At 34.0% G+C, this 21,526-nt stretch overlaps 1 protein-coding gene across 3 annotated transcripts; it reads left to right on the top strand.

Annotated features, from left to right (window-relative positions):
* Positions 1-7,232: 7,232 nt before the first annotated feature.
* On the top strand, positions 7,233-20,729 carry ZNF214 (zinc finger protein 214). 3 transcript variants are annotated; one of them, XM_081282171.1, is made up of 5 exons: positions 7,233-7,483; positions 7,836-7,898; positions 8,841-8,929; positions 17,309-17,470; positions 18,807-20,729. In XM_081282171.1, exons 4-5 carry the CDS (start codon positions 17,344-17,346, stop codon positions 20,495-20,497), a joined length of 1,818 nt encoding a protein of 605 aa, XP_081138297.1. In that variant the 5' UTR covers positions 7,233-7,483; positions 7,836-7,898; positions 8,841-8,929; positions 17,309-17,343; the 3' UTR covers positions 20,498-20,729. The 3 variants fall into 3 exon arrangements, 1 of the variants encoding a protein (XP_081138297.1); XR_014020645.1 differs by lacking the exon at positions 17,309-17,470 and having other exon boundaries at positions 18,807-18,938; XR_014020646.1 differs by lacking the exons at positions 17,309-17,470; positions 18,807-20,729 and having other exon boundaries at positions 8,841-10,315.
* Positions 20,730-21,526: the final 797 nt, after the last annotated feature.

Below are 21,526 nucleotides of genomic sequence, written 5' to 3'. Positions count from 1 at the left end.
TTAAACCTTAAAATACTAAGTAATAAAAATGAAAATGTAAGTCTTCTGTGGCTCAGCAGTAGAGTGCTCCTCTAGCAAGTGTGAGGCCCTGGGTTGGATCCTCAGCACTACATAAAAATAAATAAAATAAATGTATTGTGTCCAACTACAATTAAAAAATAAATATGTTTTTTAAAAAGTAAGTCTTTTTAATTAACAACTATAGCAAAAAGGCATCTCAGAAACATTTTAAAGATGTCTTCTCACACTGATGTTAGTGAGATACCATTCTTCATAAAACTAATAAGGTGCCAAGATGAAAAGATTAACAAAATCTCCATCTTGTTTTGCCGTCTTAAAAGGCAATCTGCGTAAATATTCATAGTGCTATCATCTTGTTCTATTTTCTGTTTATATAAATTTGTATTTTGAAGTGTTATTTGGACAGAGGATGTTTATGAGATACGTAGACTTTTGAGATTGTTGCAGTGACTTGTGAAAATGATCATTACTTATCTAAAAGTTAGGCCAATCTGAGTAATTGTAGTACTTATTATCTGTTGACCAGATAATACTTTAAATGACATCTCTGTATTATTAATGGCAAAAAAAAAATGCTTAGAGTAGTTAGCACTTGTCATTTTTCTCATATCCCACAAGCATAGAAATAAAAATTAAAGTGGTAGGGGCTGGGGCTTGGAGCTCAGTGGTAGAGTGCTTGCCTCACACTTGGGAGGCGCTGGGTTTAATCCTCAGCACCACATAAAAATAAATAAATAAAATATATTGTGTCCATCTACAACTAAAAACATTTTAAAACATTAAAGTGGTAGAAATTCCTTTTTCACTAAGAGTTTGCAAGAGTGTCTTTTAGGCCCCTGATTTCTTACTGTCTGTACTCACATCAATCTCTCCCAATAAACAATCACACTATATACACAAACTATCCAGTATATATCCATTCATATTTTCTCTGTGCTGTTTAATTAAACTCAAACACATTAAGTTATAAAATTTGAGTTATATTATTCCATTTTTATATCTTTCTCACCCAATAAATAATTTTACTTATTTCCTGGTTGACTATTGTTATTTCTCTCCCCACGGGACTTCACCCACCAAAGGTATGCCTTCATACTGAATAAAGATGTTTTAACTATTCCTTGTTTTATTCCCTGAACCTAGAACAGTGGATGAAATCAACAGGTATCATGAATGTGAGAAGGGAGTGAAGTGAAAACAAGCAGGACAAGTAGAAAGAACAACCAGGAGGCCAGACAGGCTAACATGGGATGAGGGAGCAGAAAAATGGAATATGGAGTCAGAGAGGTGGGGAAGAAAAACAGAAAGATAAGGAGAGATTATGTAAGACCATATAGGTCACTGTAAGTACTGAAGACTTTCACTCTGAGTAAGCTAGGAAGTCAATTGAGGGTTTGGAGAAAAGTGAATGATACAATTATATTTTAAGAGAATCATCCTGGATTGTGATTAAATAGACAAAGTAGGACAATGGTAAAAGAAAGGTAAGAGGCAATGACAATTATCTCTGTGAGAGAAAATGATGACTAGGGTAGGGTTGACAACACTAGAGGTGGTAAAATCAGTCATATTCTGGATATAAGACAGAACTTCAAGAATTTACTGACAGAACAGATATGGGATGTAAGAAAAAGAATCAAAGGAAAGTCCAAGATACTAGTTTGGGGAATGGGAAGGATGAGATAGAGAAGACTGTGATTAAAAAAAAAAAAAAAAAAAAAAAAAAAAAAAACTTAGAAGACACAGAGTGGGGCAGGCAGAAAAAGTGTTTTCAAAAGAGCCTGAAAACAAACTTCCAGAGAGGAAAACCTAGTGAGTACATTGTCTAAAAAATCCAAGTGAAGAAAGTATATCTAGAGATCAGCAGGGAGAGGGCAAGAATAGATATTCAATAGATTAGTAAAGGGAATGAAGGAAGGGAAGGGGGATAGAAAAAGGAACGACAATGGAATGAATCTGAAATAATTTTTGTATATACTGATATGAAAACACCATAGTGAATCCCACCATCATGTACATCCATAAAATGGGGCTCTAACAAGAGTAGGCTATATTCCATGCTTGTATAATTACATCAAAATGAATTCTACTGTCATGTATAACTAAAAGAACCAAGAAAAAAAAATCAATTGCACCTAGTTCTCCAGATAAGACAAAATGAGACAGAAAACAAACCGTTGGGTTTAGCAACATGAATATCATCAATGACTTTTTTTTTTTTTTTTTTTGGTGCTAAGGATTGAACCCAGGAGTGCTCTACCACACCCAGGCCCTTCTATTTTTTATTTTGAGAAAGGTCTTTAAGTTTCCCAGGCTGGCTACAAACATGCCTAAATACAATACATGATTGTATTTAGGAGATGGAAACTTTCAAAGGCAATTAGGTCAGGAGGGTTCTGCAATATATCACAATATATTATGAGATTTGTGCCCTTATAAAAGATGTACCAGAAAACTCCTGGTCACTTCTGCCATATGAGGACTTAATGAGAAGTTAACTGCCCATGGATCATGCAGTGAACCCTCACAGGACATGGAATCTGTCAGTGCCTTGATCTTGGAATTCTAGTCTCCAGAATTCTGAGGAATAAGTTTCTGTTATTTGTTAGGCACGCAGTTTGTGGTATTGTGATTGGCTGCCCAAACAAAGACAGGTTTTTTGGTTTTGATTTTTTTTTTGCTTTTTTATTTTTTAAAAAGGATATATGCTTGATTGTTGATGTCCAATAAAGAGGAAAAAATTGATAATGTAGGAGATGGACTGGAGTTAGGTACATGGGAGCAAGAATGGCTGGAATATGATGACTAAGTGTATAGGTTTCTAAGCTTGGAGCACAGACTACTCATCCATGGTAAAAGACCAAATGGGCACTGATGCAGGTAGGCACATGGATGTGTGTGGGGTGTGAGAAGGTGTGGAAGTTTTCTTTGATTGTTTTCTCAGGGCAATTAAAACCACACTAATCAGCTGGGCATAAGAATGATAAAGCTCACAGTTTTTGTCAATGTTCTATGAATATAAAAATACATTCTTTATTCAAGGCATATAAACTTTTCTATATGCTTCTTTATATCATTCAATTTATGTATTCCTTTTTTAATCTCTTAAAGTTAATTCTGACACAAATGTATTGATATTTATAACAAATTTGTATTTATCAAGTTCTTAAATTTATGTATCTTTGCTGTATATATTCAACAGGCTTGACACCATTGTACTTCTTCAAAAATTGTGCCTTTTATCAGCATATAAAACCTCTTTCTCTCTAAAATGTTTTAAGTTCAATGGACAATTATGTATGTATGTATGTATGTATGTATGTATGTATGTATGTATATGTGATGCTGAGAATAGAACCCAGTGCCTCACAAACTAGCTAGGCAAATGCTTTAACACTGAGCTACAACCCCAGCCCCCTCTCATTAGGTCTTAACTTTCAACTAGTTGAAATTTCCCGTCTGTTTGCCTGGTATCTTTCTTGTAAAACATATCTCACAATGTTTCTTATAAACAGCATAAGTTTGGTTTTTATTGTTTGACTCAGTCTGATAGATTCTGCTTTTATATAGAAAAACTCAGTTGTTGGGCAGGCCCAAGATAGCTACAATTAGGTTCCTTGCCAAGACTTCCAGCAAGTTATGTTTTTAGTAGGTAGTCAAGATCATAAATACACGGATTCAGCATATGTACTCAAGGTCATAAACATCTATTTGTGAGCAGGTATTCATTCATGTAACCTGTTGGCATTTTCCCTTTTGGTTGGCCTGCATATTAATAAAGGCATATGGAAAGACCCAGGAGGCTGGGTTTGCTGCTGCCTTCAAATAAAATGTGTTTACTATCCCAACTAACCTTCCAGGATCCCAAATCTGTTTCCCAGGGCCTGAGCCCCTGCTAAACATCAGTCCTATCATAATTAGCAGAATGGTTTATTACATTACTTATGTATATTACCTCATTTATTTTATATCATGACTTTCCTCTGTTACTCAAAATTTTTTTGTGGGGGTATCTGTTTTTAGTTTGTTATTTGTTTATAGTCCTTTCATTAATTGCTTCCTTATATTTTAGGGAAACTTGAATGAAATGAATTCAAATTCTTACAAATCCTCAAGTAGTTCTTTTATCATGACAGGTGATGATAGTTTGGTTGATGTACTGTTTAGTTTACTAGTCTGTATTGCTATTAAACAGTATTCTGGCTTCTTAAACTACAAATAAGAAGTCCAATATCATTTTTCTTTTTAGATAACTTACCCCTTTTTTTGAAGTTTATTAGTTTTCTTTTTCACCCTAGAGTGTAGGAATTATACTTTGATACATCTAGCTTGCCTTTACTTATTAATCTAGACTGAAAATGTAATGAGTTCTGTAGATCTACAGATTCAGGCCTTTCAAAAAATGTCAAACTAATAAGAAAGTTTCCATTATTTTGTTATTCATTTGTTTTTTCACTTCTACCAATTCCCTTTTCTCTTTCTGGAAATTCTGTATCTGTACATTAGATCTCATAGATAAGCCTTTTATCTTTTTTTTTCTTGATTTCCAACCTTTTTTCTCTCTGCCCTTCAGCAGTTATAGTTCCTCAGATATACATTCTATTTGTTTCTCTGACAACTGGGTCTTCCTAGGGTTGGTTGGTTGGTTGGTTGGTTTTGTTTCATTTTGTTAGCCAGTTCACTGAGGTTCAAGTCTGGTTAATGGAATATTTTAAGTAGAAGCAGTTCCACAGTCAGGGGAAGACAAAGAGGTCTCTGCTTCTATCAGCCATTGAACAGGAGCATGAACCTGCCAGTTTTCTACAAAAGCACCTGGATCCCTCTTGCTCTATAGTTTTCTTATAATCTCTCATACTCAGCACAGGAATAGTTAGCATACATGTTCAGATTCTTCTTGGTGTTGTGGGAGTCAAAGAATCCCAATAGATTTGTACAAATCTCCTAGAATTTCCACAGATCTGAGGTTCAGATGTTTTTCGAGAAACATTACATTTAATTTCTCACATCTTGGCTCTCATGTTGTTCACATTTATATCCTTCCCAGAGGGATGGAGACCCACACTAGGTTTCTAAATTCATGCTCTAATTCCAAGGTTTTTCTCTATAAGACCCACTTCCCTGGTTTAGTTGAAGCTGATAACTATGATCAGGCAGTAGAGAAGCTCATTCAAGTAGGCATTCCTTAAGATCTCTGAAAACTTCCACATCTATCTTTAACAGAGATGTTATTGACCTTATGAAATGGGAGACCCATTCACTTTCATTTATATGAAAAAGTCCTGATTTTCTCCAAACTTGGCAAGAACACATTATTAATGCACCTGGAGGCAAAAGGCCATGATTATTGTTCTTAATCCATTAGCAGTTGGTCGTTTGAAATCCTAGGTTTCACTTCTCTCTCAAAGAGTTTTAAAATGCTCAAAGTCCAGTTACAACTCTCATATCCTCTGATATAAAATAATTTAGTCTTAAAGCACACTATTTTTAAAAAATGAAAATACAAGTCAAACAACATCAACAGCTAATATTTGGTGTTTGTATATGCCAGAAATGATGAAAAGTTAACTATATAGATTAGCCATATTATTTTTAACAGTAATGACTAATATACTATGGTTGAAAGTAGAATAGTAGAAGAGCCCAACTCCACTGTTTGTTCTTACTGGTCAATGTGCATTTAGGACTTTATCAATTATAACTGTTTTGCTACATTGAAATCTTCATCTTACATATGAGAAGACTGAAGGTGAGAGGTTAAATTACTTGCCCATACAACCTAGTGAATTACAAAAAGAGGTTGTGAAGTCAAGTTGGTTTATTTATTTATTTATCTAATTAGTTACACATGACAGCAGAATGGATTTTGATTCATAGTACACAAATGGAGCACAATTTTTCATTTCTCTGGTTGTACACAAAGTAGAGTCACACCATTCGTATCTTCATACATGTTTTGTTAGAAACAAAGCTCTAATTGCTAAACTTGATGTTCAAGGCAGAGAGAGGTCCATGCAAAATGATTTTCCAAATGTGGTCAATGAAGTCTTAAGAAATTCAAGTGTTCATTGTGGTGGGACACAGGCAGGCAGACTCTGGGTCATTTACTCCTATTAAACATTAAACTATATAGTTAAAACCTAAAAGTGCTTGCTATGTACCAGGAACTGGTTTAATCATTTTTTGACTATGCTCTTTATTTTTCTTCTTTTTTAAATTTATATATGACAATGGAATGCATTACAATTCTTATTACACACATATAGAGCACAATTTTTCATGTCTTTGGTTGCATACAAATTATATTCTTGTTTAAGCATTTTAACTACACTAAATAATTTAATCCTAAGAGGCCTGTGTTGCAGCCAAGGTTCATCAATAATAACTGATTTACTCAGATTAGAATCCAGGGAGTTCTTTGCTTTTATTGACAACTTTACCAAAGCTTCCTTGCCTAGTAAAATGTTTTAATACTACTAATCAGATCCAGGGCTGAAGAGAGAGAGAGAGTTTAAGGAAGCAAAAACATTTTCATAATATATCACACTCAACTACCTAGTAAAAGAGCATGCACAGGCTGGGGCTGGGGCTGGGGCTCAGCAGTAGCGCACTTTCCTGGCATGTGTGAGACACTGGGTTCGATTCTCAGTACCACATATAAATATATAAAATAAAGGTCTATCAACAATTTTAAAAAAAAATTAAAAATAAAAAAGAGCATGCACTTCCAAGTCTTTCTGCAGTCCCAGGACACCGAGGAGGGGTTCCTTTCCACGGGTTCATCTCAGCCCCACTTTGCCTCCAACCTCAAGATTAGGCAGGACAGGGCCTACTGGGATGCCAGTTCCTCCAAGGGCACGACAGTGGGCGCAACCACCTTTCGCCAACCAGAGCGATCCTACAGCAAGTATTTCCTAGGGTTTAGGTTAAGGGGTTACGCATTTGTAGTCTGTGAGTATCCCAAGACTATTCGAAGCCAGTGACCCCATTTCCCGGACACCTCAGCCGTGTCCCACTTCCCGGGACCTTCAGCACCTGGAGGCTCCATCCAAGGTTCAGAAGCGCCAAGAGGATACCGTCCTTTCGCGCGGGAATAAGAACTGCAAGGGGTTGAGCTACGCTGCCGCTCGATCTTTCTGGCCAATCAGGAGCCACGTCTTCCAGAGCGCTCCTCTCCCACCCCGCCCCTCTCGTATCCTTGGAAACGCGGCAGAGTCAACGCCTTGGAAGACACCGGACTTCCGTTTCGATCTAGCCGGGCTGCGCCATTGTTTGCGTGGACCTAGGGTTTTGGACCCTCCGGGTGTTCCTTCAGAGGCTCCGTAAGTGACGCGGACTCTCGAGAGGGCCGAGCCAGATGTGGACAAGGGCGGGAAGTGCTGTGGCTGAAGGAAGAGTGGCAGAAAAGTAGAGTTGGGCCGAAACGCGACTCCGACTTAGAAACATTGGAGACACCCCGGTATAGGTGGGTTACTCCTAGCTCCTCTCGCCTATTAAGGATTAAGGAGGGAAGAGGGCAAAAGGCAGCTTGGCCCCGTGGTCGGGTGCTGGGTTGGGAGGTGTTGGGGCGGACTCGGCCGGGGACCTGGATGCACATCAGAGGCCTGCGGGTCTTCCTGCAGGAGCCGAGGCTTCGCGGATCTGTAGCCCTGAGATCCCGCTCCTTGAGTACCATTGGTGCAAGTGAAGGGATGCTACCCAGCTCGGCCGGTGGCGCGTTGGTGGAACTCTGATGTCTCATCTTGGGACCTGCGTGAATAGTTTTTTTCTCTTGAGAGATAGGGGGTTCTTAACTAATTGCCTTCCTTTTTTCCCAGAGACTTACCCGTGATCAGCAAGGAAGAACCTGAGTGGTAAAGGCTCATGCCCCCACTTTAGAGGTGAGGAAACTAAGGCCTTGGAAAGTGTAGAACTTGGATCTTTTTATAAAGTTCTAGAAATGGTTGATAGCAGAGTTGAGATTATAATCATATTCTGGAAGGTCTAGATCTTGATTCTTCTCCAAAATTCCAGTTTCCTTTGTGATAGCTAGTAAATCTAGTATTTTGTTGTAATAAGTAAGAGAAGGCAATGGAATTATTTTTTCCTTAAGTTAATTTAACAAAATATGAGCAATACTCTAAAAACAGAAAGAAGACTTTTACATGTGCTGCTATTATTTACTTTATGATCTTATATTAATAATTTATATAAATAAACCGTATAATAATACATGTAATTAATAACTAATTTAATAATGTTTACAGGTTAGTGAGTATGTATGCATATTAAGTATTAGGTAAAAGGCTATAAGTAAACACATCTAAATGTCAATAATGGCTGCTTATGGTTCATGTTGCACAAGAATAAATAACACATTTAATATGAATACTCCTCTATACTATGGCTTCATTTTGTACATTTATACTCCCCTGCAATAAGTTTGGTTACCTAATTTGTCTCCTCTAATTCTACCTGAGACTAAATGATGATTTTCCTGTAAATCTGAGCTACTGTTGCTGTGTTTTAAGTGCCATTCATTCTGGTACAATTTAATGTGGATAACTCCATATATTATTAATTTCTTCCTGGAGAGACCAAACTGTGAAATCAAATTTTGTTTTTCATGTCTAGAGTTTTATCCCTTAGTGTCTCTAGACACTTAGAAGCATCAAAGTGCCAATTTTTATAGCCCTGCCTTCTAATCCTTGAAGGGGAACAGGAATGTTTCTGGGCTTTTTTGGACCTCTTTGTAGGAGATTTGGGAGTCATATTTATTTACTGTGTGGGGAATTTAGTTCTATGCTCAGTTTTTCATTCCTTCTTTCCTCACCCACCTCCAGCTTAGTTGTCTCAACATTCCACCCATTCCCAGAAGAGAAGCACAAAGGAGAAACAGTTGTATGCTGTCTTCCTCACAATTTGATCTCAGGTAAATAGGATTGTCTTTTCTTACTTATAAAATGCCCTGATTCTTCATGGGTAATGGAGGTAGTAGAAGTAGCAGTGAGGACGCATGGATCAGATTGCTTAGAACATGTTCCTCACTTGCAGAAAGGCTTCTAAGCTTCCTATGCAGCATGCCCATGCCTCCTACCCAGGGATTTTTACCAACATTAACTCATTCCTTCATTCAGTCATTCAAGTTCAGGCTACATATCATTTGTATTGTTCTTAGTGTTCTGAGATAAATAGAATGTCTTTAAACTGAGTAATTTAAACCAGGAAATTAATAATATATGGAGTTATCCACATTAAATTGTATCAGAATGAATGGCACTTAAAATACAGCAACAGTAGCTCAGATTTACAGGAAAATCATCATTTAGTCTCAGGTAGAATTAGAGGGGACAAATTAGGTAACCAAACTTATTGCAGGGGATTATAAATGTACAAAATGAAGCCATAGTATAGAGGAGTATTTATATTAAATGTGTTATTTATTCTTGTGCAACATGAACCATAAGCAGCCATTATTGACATTTAGATGTGCTTACTTATAGCCTTTTACCTACTACTTAATATGCATACATACTCACTAACCTATTTAAACATTATTATGTATGCATACATATATACATACACATATATATATAAATACTAAACATAGGTTTATCTAAGGTACATGTATACAGAAGATGAGTATTTATAAAAAATTTTATTAAAAATTTTTCAGGAAGGCAGGGAATATTCCCAGTGTATAGAACTGGACCTTGCATGTAGTAAGCATTCAATAAATATTTGCTAAATATGAGTGACTATTATTTGTATATTTTTTTCATTTAACATACAATGAGCATTTTTCTAAGCTTTTCTTAGTAGTACGAGTTTTAATGACTATATAATATTTAATTCAAGGTATATACCATTCTTTATTTAAATATTCTTTTATTAGGGAAAATTTAAGTATGTCTTATTTTGCTATTATAAACCACTTCTAATTAATATTCTTATACAAAATTTATTAAACACATGTCTTTTTTACTTCTTAAGATATACTTTGAGAAATAGGAAAACAGTCAACAGATATGTTTTAGGCTTTTGAAAACCTAAAGTTCTTTTTTAGAAATATTGCATGAACTTAAAATTGCATGACAATTTGATCCTAACTTGCTCAACTTTTACCAGCATTAGATATTATTTTTTAAAACTTTTCTTTCATTTGCATCCTCTTTAATCTTCAGTAAGGTTTACTATTTTTTACTTATATTTATTGACAATTTGCATTTTTTTTTGATGAAGGGTCTATTGACATATATTACCTTTTTCCCTACTAACCTTTTTGTTTCCATTTGATAGTAGGTAGTCTTGTATATATATTAAAAAAAATCATTTGTTACATATTGTAAATATTTTTCTTACTTTACCATTTGCCCTTTACTTTCAAGGGCTTCTTTGTTTAAATGAGCTTTGAATTTGTATAAAGCAAAATATTATCTTTATATTCTTATGCATTGAAATATATTTTTATTTCCAAATTTAATATAAACTTTATTTCCAAACTAATATATAATTACTTTTATTTCCTCAATTATTTTTTATACTTTTAAGTGTTTTAAAAGTTTAACTCCTGAGTCTATCAGAAATTTATTTGAATGTGAGAAATGACAGGAGAACTTAAACATTTTTTTTTTATTCCTACTTGGTTATTTAATTTTTCTGGTAATATTTGCTTTCTATACTGAATGTGGTTCTCCCTTTTCATATACAAAATTAGTAATTTTTAAAATATTTTAGTTGTAGATGGATACAATACCTTTATCTTGTTTATTTAACTTTAAAATTTTTTTTTTTTTTAATGTGATGCTAGGGATTCAACCCAGTACCTCATGCATGCTAGGCAAGTGCTCTACCACTGAGCCACAACCCCAACCCCCCTAATCAGTAATTCTTGACACACATACAAATCACTTTTGGGCTTTCCTGTTTTGTGGATCCATTTCCCAATATATTTACTGGTATCAGAGTGTTTTTATTGTTGTTCCATTATATGTAGTTAACTTAATGGGCAACTAAGACAAATAAGTTTTTTTATTTAATAAGGATAAAGAAAGGGGCTGGGGTTATGGCTCAGCAGTAGAGCGCCCGCCTCGCATGTGCAAGGCCCTGGGGTTGATCCTCAGCACCACATAAAAATAGATAAATAAAATAAAGTTTTAAAAAAAGGATAAAGAAAAGAAAGAAAGAAATATTCCTCAGTATGACATTATGGTGATTTCCATTTTGGGAAAAAAATGTTAAAGTTAGGTATAATTAGTTTTAAATACTGAATATATTAACCTTTCAGTATGTTTTATTAGTATAGAATATTGGTCAAAATATAGCTAGTGTGGGCTGGGGATGTGGCTCAAGCGGTAGCGCGCTCGCCTGGCGTGCGTGCGCCCGGGTTCGATCCTCAGCACCACATACCAACAAAGATGTTGTGTCCTCCGAGAACTAAAAAATAAATATTAAAAATTCTCTCTCTCTCTCTCTCTCACTCTCTCTCTCTCTCTCTCTCCCCTCTCTCACTCTCTCTTTAAAAAAAAAATTCTCTCTCTCTCTCCTCTCTCACTCTCTCTTTAAAAAATATATATATATATATATATATATATATATATATATATATATATAGCTAGTGCTATCTTAGCTTGCTGTCTATGCTTGTGTCATGTCTACTTTTTCTTAGTTTTATGAACTAGATTTAATTACTTGACCAGTTTCTCATCTTTAAAGTGGGGAAATAAAACTTACTGTGTAGGAGTATGATGGTATATAAGGACACACACACAAAAAAATTAGCACAGTGTTTGACATATAGAAAGAACTCACTAAGAGTCAATTGCTATTTTATTAGTTATTACTTAAAATATAATTCATATCTGATACAACTCTTTTTAGTCACCAAGCCATAAATATGGAGGAAGAAAATCTAGTTCATGGTTTCCTTCCAAGTGTCTATTTAGTTGTCCAAACATCATTAATTAAATAAGCCATGTTTTTCCCCACAAATTTGATGTCACATCTGTCATGTTTAAAATTCACTGTTGAACCTGGGACCATTTGCAGGTTTCTATTTTTTTATATTGTTTTCTTTATTCCTGTGTCAAACCTGTGCTATTATAGAGGCCTTATTATAGTTTAAATATGATATTAAATTAGTCTCCCCTTATTATTCCTCTTTCAGATTTTTTTTTCCACAAAAGCACCTGAAAACCACTGTGTTAGATCTTTTCTACCCCCTCATCAAAATCTTGTTAGAATCTTGATTGGATCCTATAAAATAGAGGTAAATTTAGTGAAAACAAAATTATATATATATTTTTTTACCTAAGATTGAATGGGATCTTCATACTCTTTCAACCCTTTTTTAATCCTTCCAGATTCTAGAACTATCTTTATATAGGCTCTAAGTATTTTTGTCAAACTTATTTTGAGGAATTTATATTTATATTTGTATTGTTATTATAAATATTACATAGAATAATTTGTTATAATGTCTTTGCTATTTTTCTGTATTAATTGAATGTTATATATGATATATAAAATTTAACTTTATTGTAATGTATTGCATATATGTAGAAGAGTATATGAAAACACATATGTACAATTTAAAATATAAGATAACATCTGCACTCATCATCTAAACCAACAAATACTTTTAAAAGCTTCCTGATAACCCCACATTTTCATTCCCACCAACTGGAGGGGGTATAACCACTTTATTAAAAGTTGTATTTAGTATTTTTAAGTCTTTCCCCTATATTTTAAAATGTGCATATTTGCATCTCTTAGAAATTATTTAGTTTTGCATATTTTTGTATATTGTACAATATAATGACTAAATATATTCTTCTGTGAATGATTTCTTTAGGATAATGTTTTATTTTTACACTGTATCTGTGTTGTTTTACATAGCTATAGTTCCTTTTCACTACTGTATACTATTTCATAGTATGAACAACTTATTTTTCTATCCTATTGTTGTTGAACCATTTGGATTGTTTCCAGCCTTTTGCTGTTATAGTAACTATTATACTCTAATTGTTCTTGTACATATCTTCTGATATACATAATGTAAGCTTCCATAGAGTACAACTGTATTACTGGATTTGAGGACATTAATTTGTTTTATAACTTCCAGTTGTTTTCAGCTGATTTTATGACAGTCTTCAGATATGCAGCCTACCCTCTACAGAAAATCTATGTGCTTTTACATCAGTGGTGTAAAGATCATGGATCCACAATATCTTTTTCAGGTTTACAGTTTTAATGGGAATGCCTTTAATGTTTTGTTTTTGGTTTTGAGATATGATCAGGAAGTATTCTTTCAGCATTCATTGAAATAATTTTATGACTTTCTTATTTGACATTATTAAGAAGGTTTAAACTTAATAACTTTTCATTTTAACTCTTCCTTTACATTCTGGAATAAAGTATCAATTTATTATGCTATAATATGCTTTAGTGTTGTAGGAAATTAAATTTACCAAAGATGACCACAATTATAATTTATCTTGTCCTTAATGTTCTTCTTGAAATGTGACTGATATTCTTCCCCACCAATAGGCAGGGCCTGTGTCCCTTCCTCTCAGATCTGTCAGAGGCTTATGATTGGTTCAAACCATGGAGTTCAGTAGAAATGATGCAATGTGAATTATGAGACTAAGTCATAAAAATAATGAACCTTTTCCTTGCTTTTCTCATGGGAAAATTGCTACCATGTTGAGAGATAGTCCAGGCCACATAAAAGGACCAAGTGGAGAGAAACCGAGACCCTACATCAACAATCAGTAACAATTTGCCTGCCATGTGAGGGAACCATCGTGAAAGTGAATCCTCCCTCCCAGTCAAGATACTTGATGACTATTGATCTAGACAATAATTCACAACAATTTCATAAGAGATTTGAGCCAAAACTGCCTACCCACTCCTAAATTTCTGGCCTAGAGAAAATGTTAGAGATAATAAATAATTATTCTTTTAAGCCTTTAAGTGTTGGAATTGTTATACAGCAGTATGATAATTTATAATCTACAAGTGTTGCTGGATTTTACTTGCTTTATATATTATTTGATTTACCTATTGTAATGTTAATATTTTCCCCTAGAGAACTAGTTCTTGGATTCATTTAACAATGGCAAATGTTTTCAAATTCCAGTATTTTCTTTTTTTTTTTTTAAAGAGAGAGTGAGAGAGAGAGAGGGAGAGAGAGAGAGAATTTTTAATATTTATTTTTTAGTATTTGGCAGACACAACATCTTTGTATGTGGTGCTGAGGATCGAACCAGGGCCACACGCATGCCAGGCGAGCGCGCTACCGCTTGAGCCACATCCCCAGCCCTCCAGTATTTTCTTGTGATTACTTTATTGCCTTTCCTTAACAGTTAAGTAGTGTTTCCATTACATATGGTATAATACTGGAATCCTGTTAATTTTTTCTTCATATAATTAATCATTTTTTGTAACACCATCTAGTGAAGAATCCATACTTTCCTCTTTGATTTATAATACTACCTTCATTGTTAACATGTTTTCATAAAGAAGCATATTGGTTAGTGAGAGGCCTCTATTTTGTTATACTAATTGATTGTTCTCATCTAATTTTGCTACTAGCCTTTGGTGGTATGTCATTATCTAGTAAGGCAAGTCTTCCCACTTGGTTTACTTCTCTTTATGGACTTCTTTTTCTTCCCTATAAATTTCAAGGAAAAAAAAAGTATATTGTGTTTCTCAAAAAAAAAAAAAAATCCAACTGCAAATATTCTTGAATTGTATTGCATTTAAATCATCTCATCCAAGAGCATGGAAGCATGCTTCTCCTTTTATTCAGATAATCTTTCTTCTTCTCTTTGGAATTTGAAAGGATAGAGTTTTTTATATTCTTGGTTCAACTGGTCTGTTTGTTGCTGTTGTATATGAAATTTTACTTTCTAGTAGTTGATTGCTGATACAGTATGCTATTGTCTTATTGTAACTAGTTAATTTTGCTGAATATTTAGTTTGTTTTATGTGCATATTTATGAGTTTTCAAGATACATGTCTCTAAGTATGAAAATAATGACATTTAGTATTTTTGCTTCCAATCTTCATGCCTATTATTTCTTTTCCTTATAGTATTTACCAGAACTTCTAGTTACTATGTAACAGTGATGGTGGTTATTCTTTTCTTGTTACTATTTATAAAGAACTACAATTGAAATATCTCCATTAAGCCTATAGTTCTTAATATACACCTTTAACATTTTAGAGAGTTTAAAAATTTTTTTAGTTTGCTAAAAGCTTTTCTTAATACCATGTATAGAGGTGTTCAATTTAACAGAATTTATATTACGGGATTTTCCTGAATTAGCTGAGATAATCATGATTGTCTTCTATAGTTATTAATACAGGAAATTATGTTGCTAAATTTTTCTTTTGTTGAACTCTCCTTGCATACCTGGAATAAACTGCACTTGATCATGATGTATTATTGATACATTACTTAATTCAATTAGCTAATATTTTATGTAGGAATTTTGTATATTTACAAATCTTCATTTCTAAAAACAGGAGATTAGACATTTAATTTTCTGAACTAGCTGAACACTCCTGGAAAAATCTGGTATTTGAATCACATATACTGCTAATAGAAGAATTATAAGATATTTGAGTAAATTCTTCAATTTTAAAGATAGAAATCAAGATGAATGTGGGGCAAACAGGGATTGAGTCTGAGGAAACATTATGTAGACAAGAGACTATAAACTCTAATTAATATTTCTAAAGTAATTAAAGAAGACATTATATCCACGAAACTCTTACTCTTAGAAAGATATTTAAAGCATCAATAAAGTGAGAAAGAATGCCAAGAAAAACAACCATGAGTATGAACATAGTCTCATTAAAATTAAAATATAAAAATAAAAAATAAAAATTCAACGGAAAAGTTGAAGATAAAATTGGGAAACTTTTCCATATGATAGAATAAACAGACAGAAACAAATTATATAAGGGAAAATGGACAAAGCAAATACAGACTATCCAGGAGAATGATATATGACTAATCAGGGACTCAGTTTAAGTACAGTCTTCTAGATGAAAGAAATCAAGAAAGGAATTTTGCAGAGAAACATGAGAACATTTCATAGAGTGGATGAGCAATCTCACTGAATAATCAACCAAAAAGCCCCAACCCAAGGAATCAACAAAAGAAGATCCTAAAATATTTTTATAGAGGAAACAAAATATTACCTACAGATTCATTAGAATTTAAAAAAAAAATCAGTCTCAGAAGCAATGCTTATAACAATGAAGCAATTCTGAGAAAAAAAAATTTAGTCTACATTTCTTCACTCAGTCAGTTATAATGATGATTTCAAGTGTACTGTGATTCAAATGATCTGGGAATTTTTCCTAGTAATCCTGCTTGGAGATTCTCTTAAATGATGTATATTGAGGAATACCTCGTCTGCTTCTCACCTTTGCCTTTTTCACTGGCAGTGAGCTTAATATGCATAGGTTTGTTTGGACTCATTTTGATGTGTTCCTCCAAAATGACAGAGTAAAATAAAGAATTATGGAATATTGAAAATTGAGCTTTAAAGAGTAGCCAGTCCAGATTAGAACAAGAAGATAACATTTCCAAATTAAAACGGTTGGGTAGGCTGAGACACTTGATAAAATAAATTATATAGAGCTTTTCAAAATAAAAATATGAGGATAGCAAATTTCTTAGAACAAAACAAATCATCCTTTCAAACAAACTTTATAATCATCGTCAAAATTATATAAGCACTGCATTGATTTAACTGAAAATTAGTGAAAATAGTATGAAAAAGATGAATATAACTCTAGTATATAATTCATCATCTCATAGGAAGAAGTAAATAATATCTAAAATGATCACCCATGAAGCAATAATATAAGCAATATTGAGTAATATTATTGTAGTTGGCAAATTATTCTTGTCTGAAGTGTACATGTATGGGTCCCTTCTGGGCTGCCTTCTAGCTCTGTGATCATTGGAATTAATCTGTTTCAACCATTATTTACTATTTTGTAGTACAAAAATAATAATAGTATCTACAACACAGGATTGCTATGAGGACTAACTAAAAATATAAGTTGAAGTCATTAGCTCATTGGTTGACAGACAAGTGCTATGTAAGTATTTCTTTGATAGTGATAATATTTGATATTTGGATACATTTTTAAGCCATTTGGCTACTTGTTATATCTCCCCTTACCTTTCTTGTTTTTCTTCCTTTTTTGAAGTTCTTTCTTTTTCTATGTGGTTTGCCACTTATATTACCTACTAAATATCTTTTTCTTTGTTCATCCTCTCACTTAGATTTCTTCTGCCCCCAAAGCCTGATCTTTAACCAAATGGCAGTAACATTTGAAGATGTAACAATTATTTTTACTTGGGAAGAGTGGAAATTCCTGGATTCTTCTCAAAAAAAATTCTACTGGGAGGTTATGTGGGAGAACTACACAAATGTCATGTCATTAGGTAAAGTTATCCCAGCTCACAAGGAATTTAGAGCTTTCTAGAACCAATTTTGTTGAGTATTTCAGTTCTTTGTCTGAGTGCTTATGTTGGTGTGATAGAAAAAATATTCACAAAATATGTTTTAAGCCAGATGACAAATACAGTTTGAGTATCCCTCATGCAAAATGCTTGGGACCAAAAATGTTTTTTAGATTTTGGAATTTTTTGGATTTTGGAATATTTGTATGATCTTTATTGTTTGAGCAATCCTAATCCAAAAATGGTCCAAAGTCTGAAATTTTTTGAGCATTATGTCAGCACTGGATTTTGGAGTATTTCAGATTTTTGAATGTTTGGATTAGGGATGCTCAACCTGTAAAATAAAAGGCAAAATATCTTATAAGACATCTGGATTATGCAGTGACCTAGATATTTGTGATTATTATTTTTAATTATTTTCTATATTATTCTTAGAGCACAAATCTCCATACATAGTAAGTTTTGTTTGTTCCTAAAGTTGTTTTTCGTCATAATTTTGTACAAATTGCCTTTTGTTATATAACAAACTACCCCAAACTTAGTGGCTTAAGATAAAATTTACTATTTTTTCATGATTCCTCAATAGGAATCATGGATGATGTCTCATAGAGGGATTTTCTTGGGACTGGGTGATTTTAGGAATAAGGCTGACTGGCCTAATTCATATGTCTGACAGTTGGCTCAAAATAACTAGGGATATTGGAGATATATTGGCTATATGTCCCTTTCTTCATGTGGTGGTGGTGGTCGCAGAATTTTCAAAAGCATCAAGAGAGAAGGCAAGCACTTTTCAAATTTCTGCTTGTGACACTTTAACTGTTATCCCACTGAGCAGATTATATTACCAAGCCTAGACACAGTGTGGAAGGAGAGCACCCAAAGGCATAAGTAGAGTTAATGCAGCCATTTTTTTTTCCCACACAGTCTTCCACACTATTCTATAGCAGAAAAATAGAAACATATTTTACTTCTTATAATAATGTCCCAAATAAAGTAATATAGTTAAGTTTAGTCTTCAAAACTATTTCTATGAAGCAGTTTGCCTTATTTTTTATTATAAATAGTACCTGATAAATTGTAAATTGATGCTCAAGGTATGTTTGTAAAATGAATGAATGAGCAAATGAATAAATATATACATGAATGTACAAAAATAAATAAATCTCTGACCCAAACGGAGCAGCCAAAGTCATACCCTTCATTCCTACTCCTCTCCACACATATCTTCCTACCATAATGAAAGTCTTCAATTTAGATAATTGGAAAGCTTTAAGCACAATCTTCATATCATCACTAAAGTAACTGTTTATTCTTCTAGGAAACTTGAATGAGAGCTACAAGCCACAAGAAGAACGATTCAAATACTTACAATATGAAAAATTTTCCTCCTTACAGAGCTGGAGAAATGCTAGCACTCAGATATACGAGAATCAAAATTATAATGAAACCATTCAAGGGGTAGATTCCAAAAATGTAAAGCAACAAGATCTTTCCCAGTGTCAAGAGTGGTTAATTCTCTCCACACAAGTACCAGAGTACGGAAGCTATGAACTGACCTTTGAAGGTGCAAGCCATAGGAACTTAAAATTCAGAAAGTTAATACCTTGGCAGTCCTTAGAAACCAAAACCACCCAAGACTTTAGTAGAGAAGATTACATGAATGATTCTCATGGTTTCCGAGGGGACGGAAACCATGTTGTCATATATAGGAAAAATCTTTTTATGGAAAAAGACCAGAAATTCATAGCTCAGCATTCTTATATTTCAGTGGAAGAAGCCCTTCCAGTATATATTGGAGAGATATGCCAGTGTGACCTACTAAGAGACTCTATGGAGGAGAAATGCTGTGTATGTACTAAATGTAAAGAAATTTGTCATTGGAACTCACAATGTGTTCTCCACAAGAGAAATCAACTTGGAGAAAACCTCTATCCATACTCCATTGGCACAGCATGCTTCTCTCAGAGATCAGATTTTTACAGATATCCAAGAATCCACATAAGTAAGAAGCTGTATGGATGTGATGAAGTTGGCAGTAACTTTAGTCATGGCTCAGGAGTTTACTTTCATCAGAGAGTCTTCACAGGGGGTATACCTTATATATGTAATATATGTGGTAAGAGCTTCAGTCAGATTTCTTGTCTTCATAGTCATCAAAGTGTCCATACAGAAGAGAAACACTATAAATTTGAGTGTAATAAGGACCTCAGTACAAATTCACTATTTCACATTCATCAGAGTCTTCACACAGAAGAAAAACCCTTTAAGTGTGATCAGTGTGGTAAGAGTTTTAGTCGGAGTTCAGTACTTCATGTTCATCAGAGAGTCCACACTGGAGAAAAACCATATAAGTGTGATGAATGTGGTAAGGGCTTCAGTCAGAGCTCAAATCTTCGAATTCATCGGTTAGTACACACAGGAGAGAAGTCTTTTAAATGTGATGACTGTGGTAAGCGCTTTACTCAACGCTCAAATCTTCAAATTCATCAGAGAGTGCATACAGGAGAGAAGCCTTATAAATGTAGTGACTGTGGGAAAGACTTCAGCCACAGCTCAGATCTTCGCATTCACCAGAGGGTCCACACAGGAGAGAAACCTTATACCTGTCATGACTGTGGGAAGGGCTTTAGCAAGAGTTCAAAACTTCACACTCATCGAAGAATACATACTGGAGAGAAACCTTATAAATGTGAAGAGTGTGGTAAGGGATTCAATCAGCGTTCACATCTTCTCATTCATCAGAGAGTTCATACAGGAGAAAAACCCTATAAATGTGCTGATTGCGGGAAGGGCTTTAGTCACAGCTCTAATCTTCACATCCACCAGAGGGTCCACACTGGAGAGAAGCCTTATCAATGTGCAAAGTGTGGTAAGGGTTTCAGTCATAGCTCAGCACTTCGAATTCATCAAAGAGTCCACGTGGGAGAGAAAAATAAATGCCATGAGTATTATAAAGGGTTTGATCAGAATTCACATCTTCACAATAATCACAAGAGAGAAACTGTATAAATCTTGTTTATTAATAGCTTCAAGTAAAGCTTAATCATTAAACTCAATAAATGCTGCTGGAAAACAAATCCTATAATTAAAACAAAGTTCTAAACAAAAGTAATTTCCCCTCCTACCTCAAGAGGCAATTCTTAGGAGAATTACTATTTATTTAAAATTAAAATGTAATTTCTTTACTATAAATACAATACATAATTATTACAAAATATATATTAAAATTTAAGGAAAGATTTTTTTGCATCCTTTTGCATTCTAGTCTTTTTTCCAGTGCATTTTAATGTTTATGAAATCAAACTGAATGTCCAACTTGTATTTTCACTGACTTCAAAATGCTTTTAATTTTTGTTTCAAAGCATTTCATTTTGGTTTTAATTGAAACTGGCTAGTCATCTTTGAAAGAACATCTCTTGACATCCTCAGAAAGTCTTTGGGAAGCCACAAAAAAGATGGAATTTGCAAAAGTTGAAATTCAAACTGGTATTGTTCAAATATGGACAAATAAACTATAGTAGAATTCAATTGCATGCAACAAAACCAACCTGATAAAAGATGAGAAAACATTATATGACCCTGTATCTAAGATAATAGATACATTGGAGATGTTATCACTGTCATCCAGAAAACTCGGGAACCATTCTTCTGTTGCTAGGGTGCTGCACTTTGAGGTAACCACTTCTCCCCAGGTTTCCACATTCATTCATAGGCTCAGAGACCAAGTAGATTAGATTCCCTAAGAAAGGTATGGATGAAAGTTAATAGTGAATTCTAGAAACTAAAGATCATCTATTGGTTCAGAAATAGAGATTCAAGCAATAGAATTTAACTTCAGTAGAACAGAATGGTAATATGGAAATATCTGCTTGGAACAGAATTGAACTCAGCTGTGTAACAGCTAATTGTGTAACAAGAGAGTTGGCCATTATGTGTCATAGAGTTAGGAATACTCAAATCCTATTTTGGTCAGCTTTTCACTGCTATGACCAAAAGACCTGACAAGAACAAATAGAGGAGGAAAAGTTTATTTGGGGG

This window comes from Spermophilus citellus (genome assembly GCF_964194105.1).
Source record: "Spermophilus citellus genome assembly, chromosome: 2".
NCBI classification, from domain to species: domain Eukaryota; kingdom Metazoa; phylum Chordata; class Mammalia; order Rodentia; family Sciuridae; genus Spermophilus; species Spermophilus citellus.
The sequence above is the reverse complement of the archived record's forward strand: the minus strand, read 5'-3'. Positions and strand labels throughout refer to the sequence as shown.

Excerpts from the sequence above, each read along its gene's own strand:
- ZNF214 (XM_081282171.1), top strand. The coding sequence starts at position 17,344 with ATGGCAGTAACATTTGAAGATGTAACAATTATTTTTACTTGGGAAGAG. Across the intron at positions 17,471-18,806 it reads CACAAATGTCATGTCATTAG|GAAACTTGAATGAGAGCTAC; the intron begins GTAAAGTTATCC and ends TTATTCTTCTAG.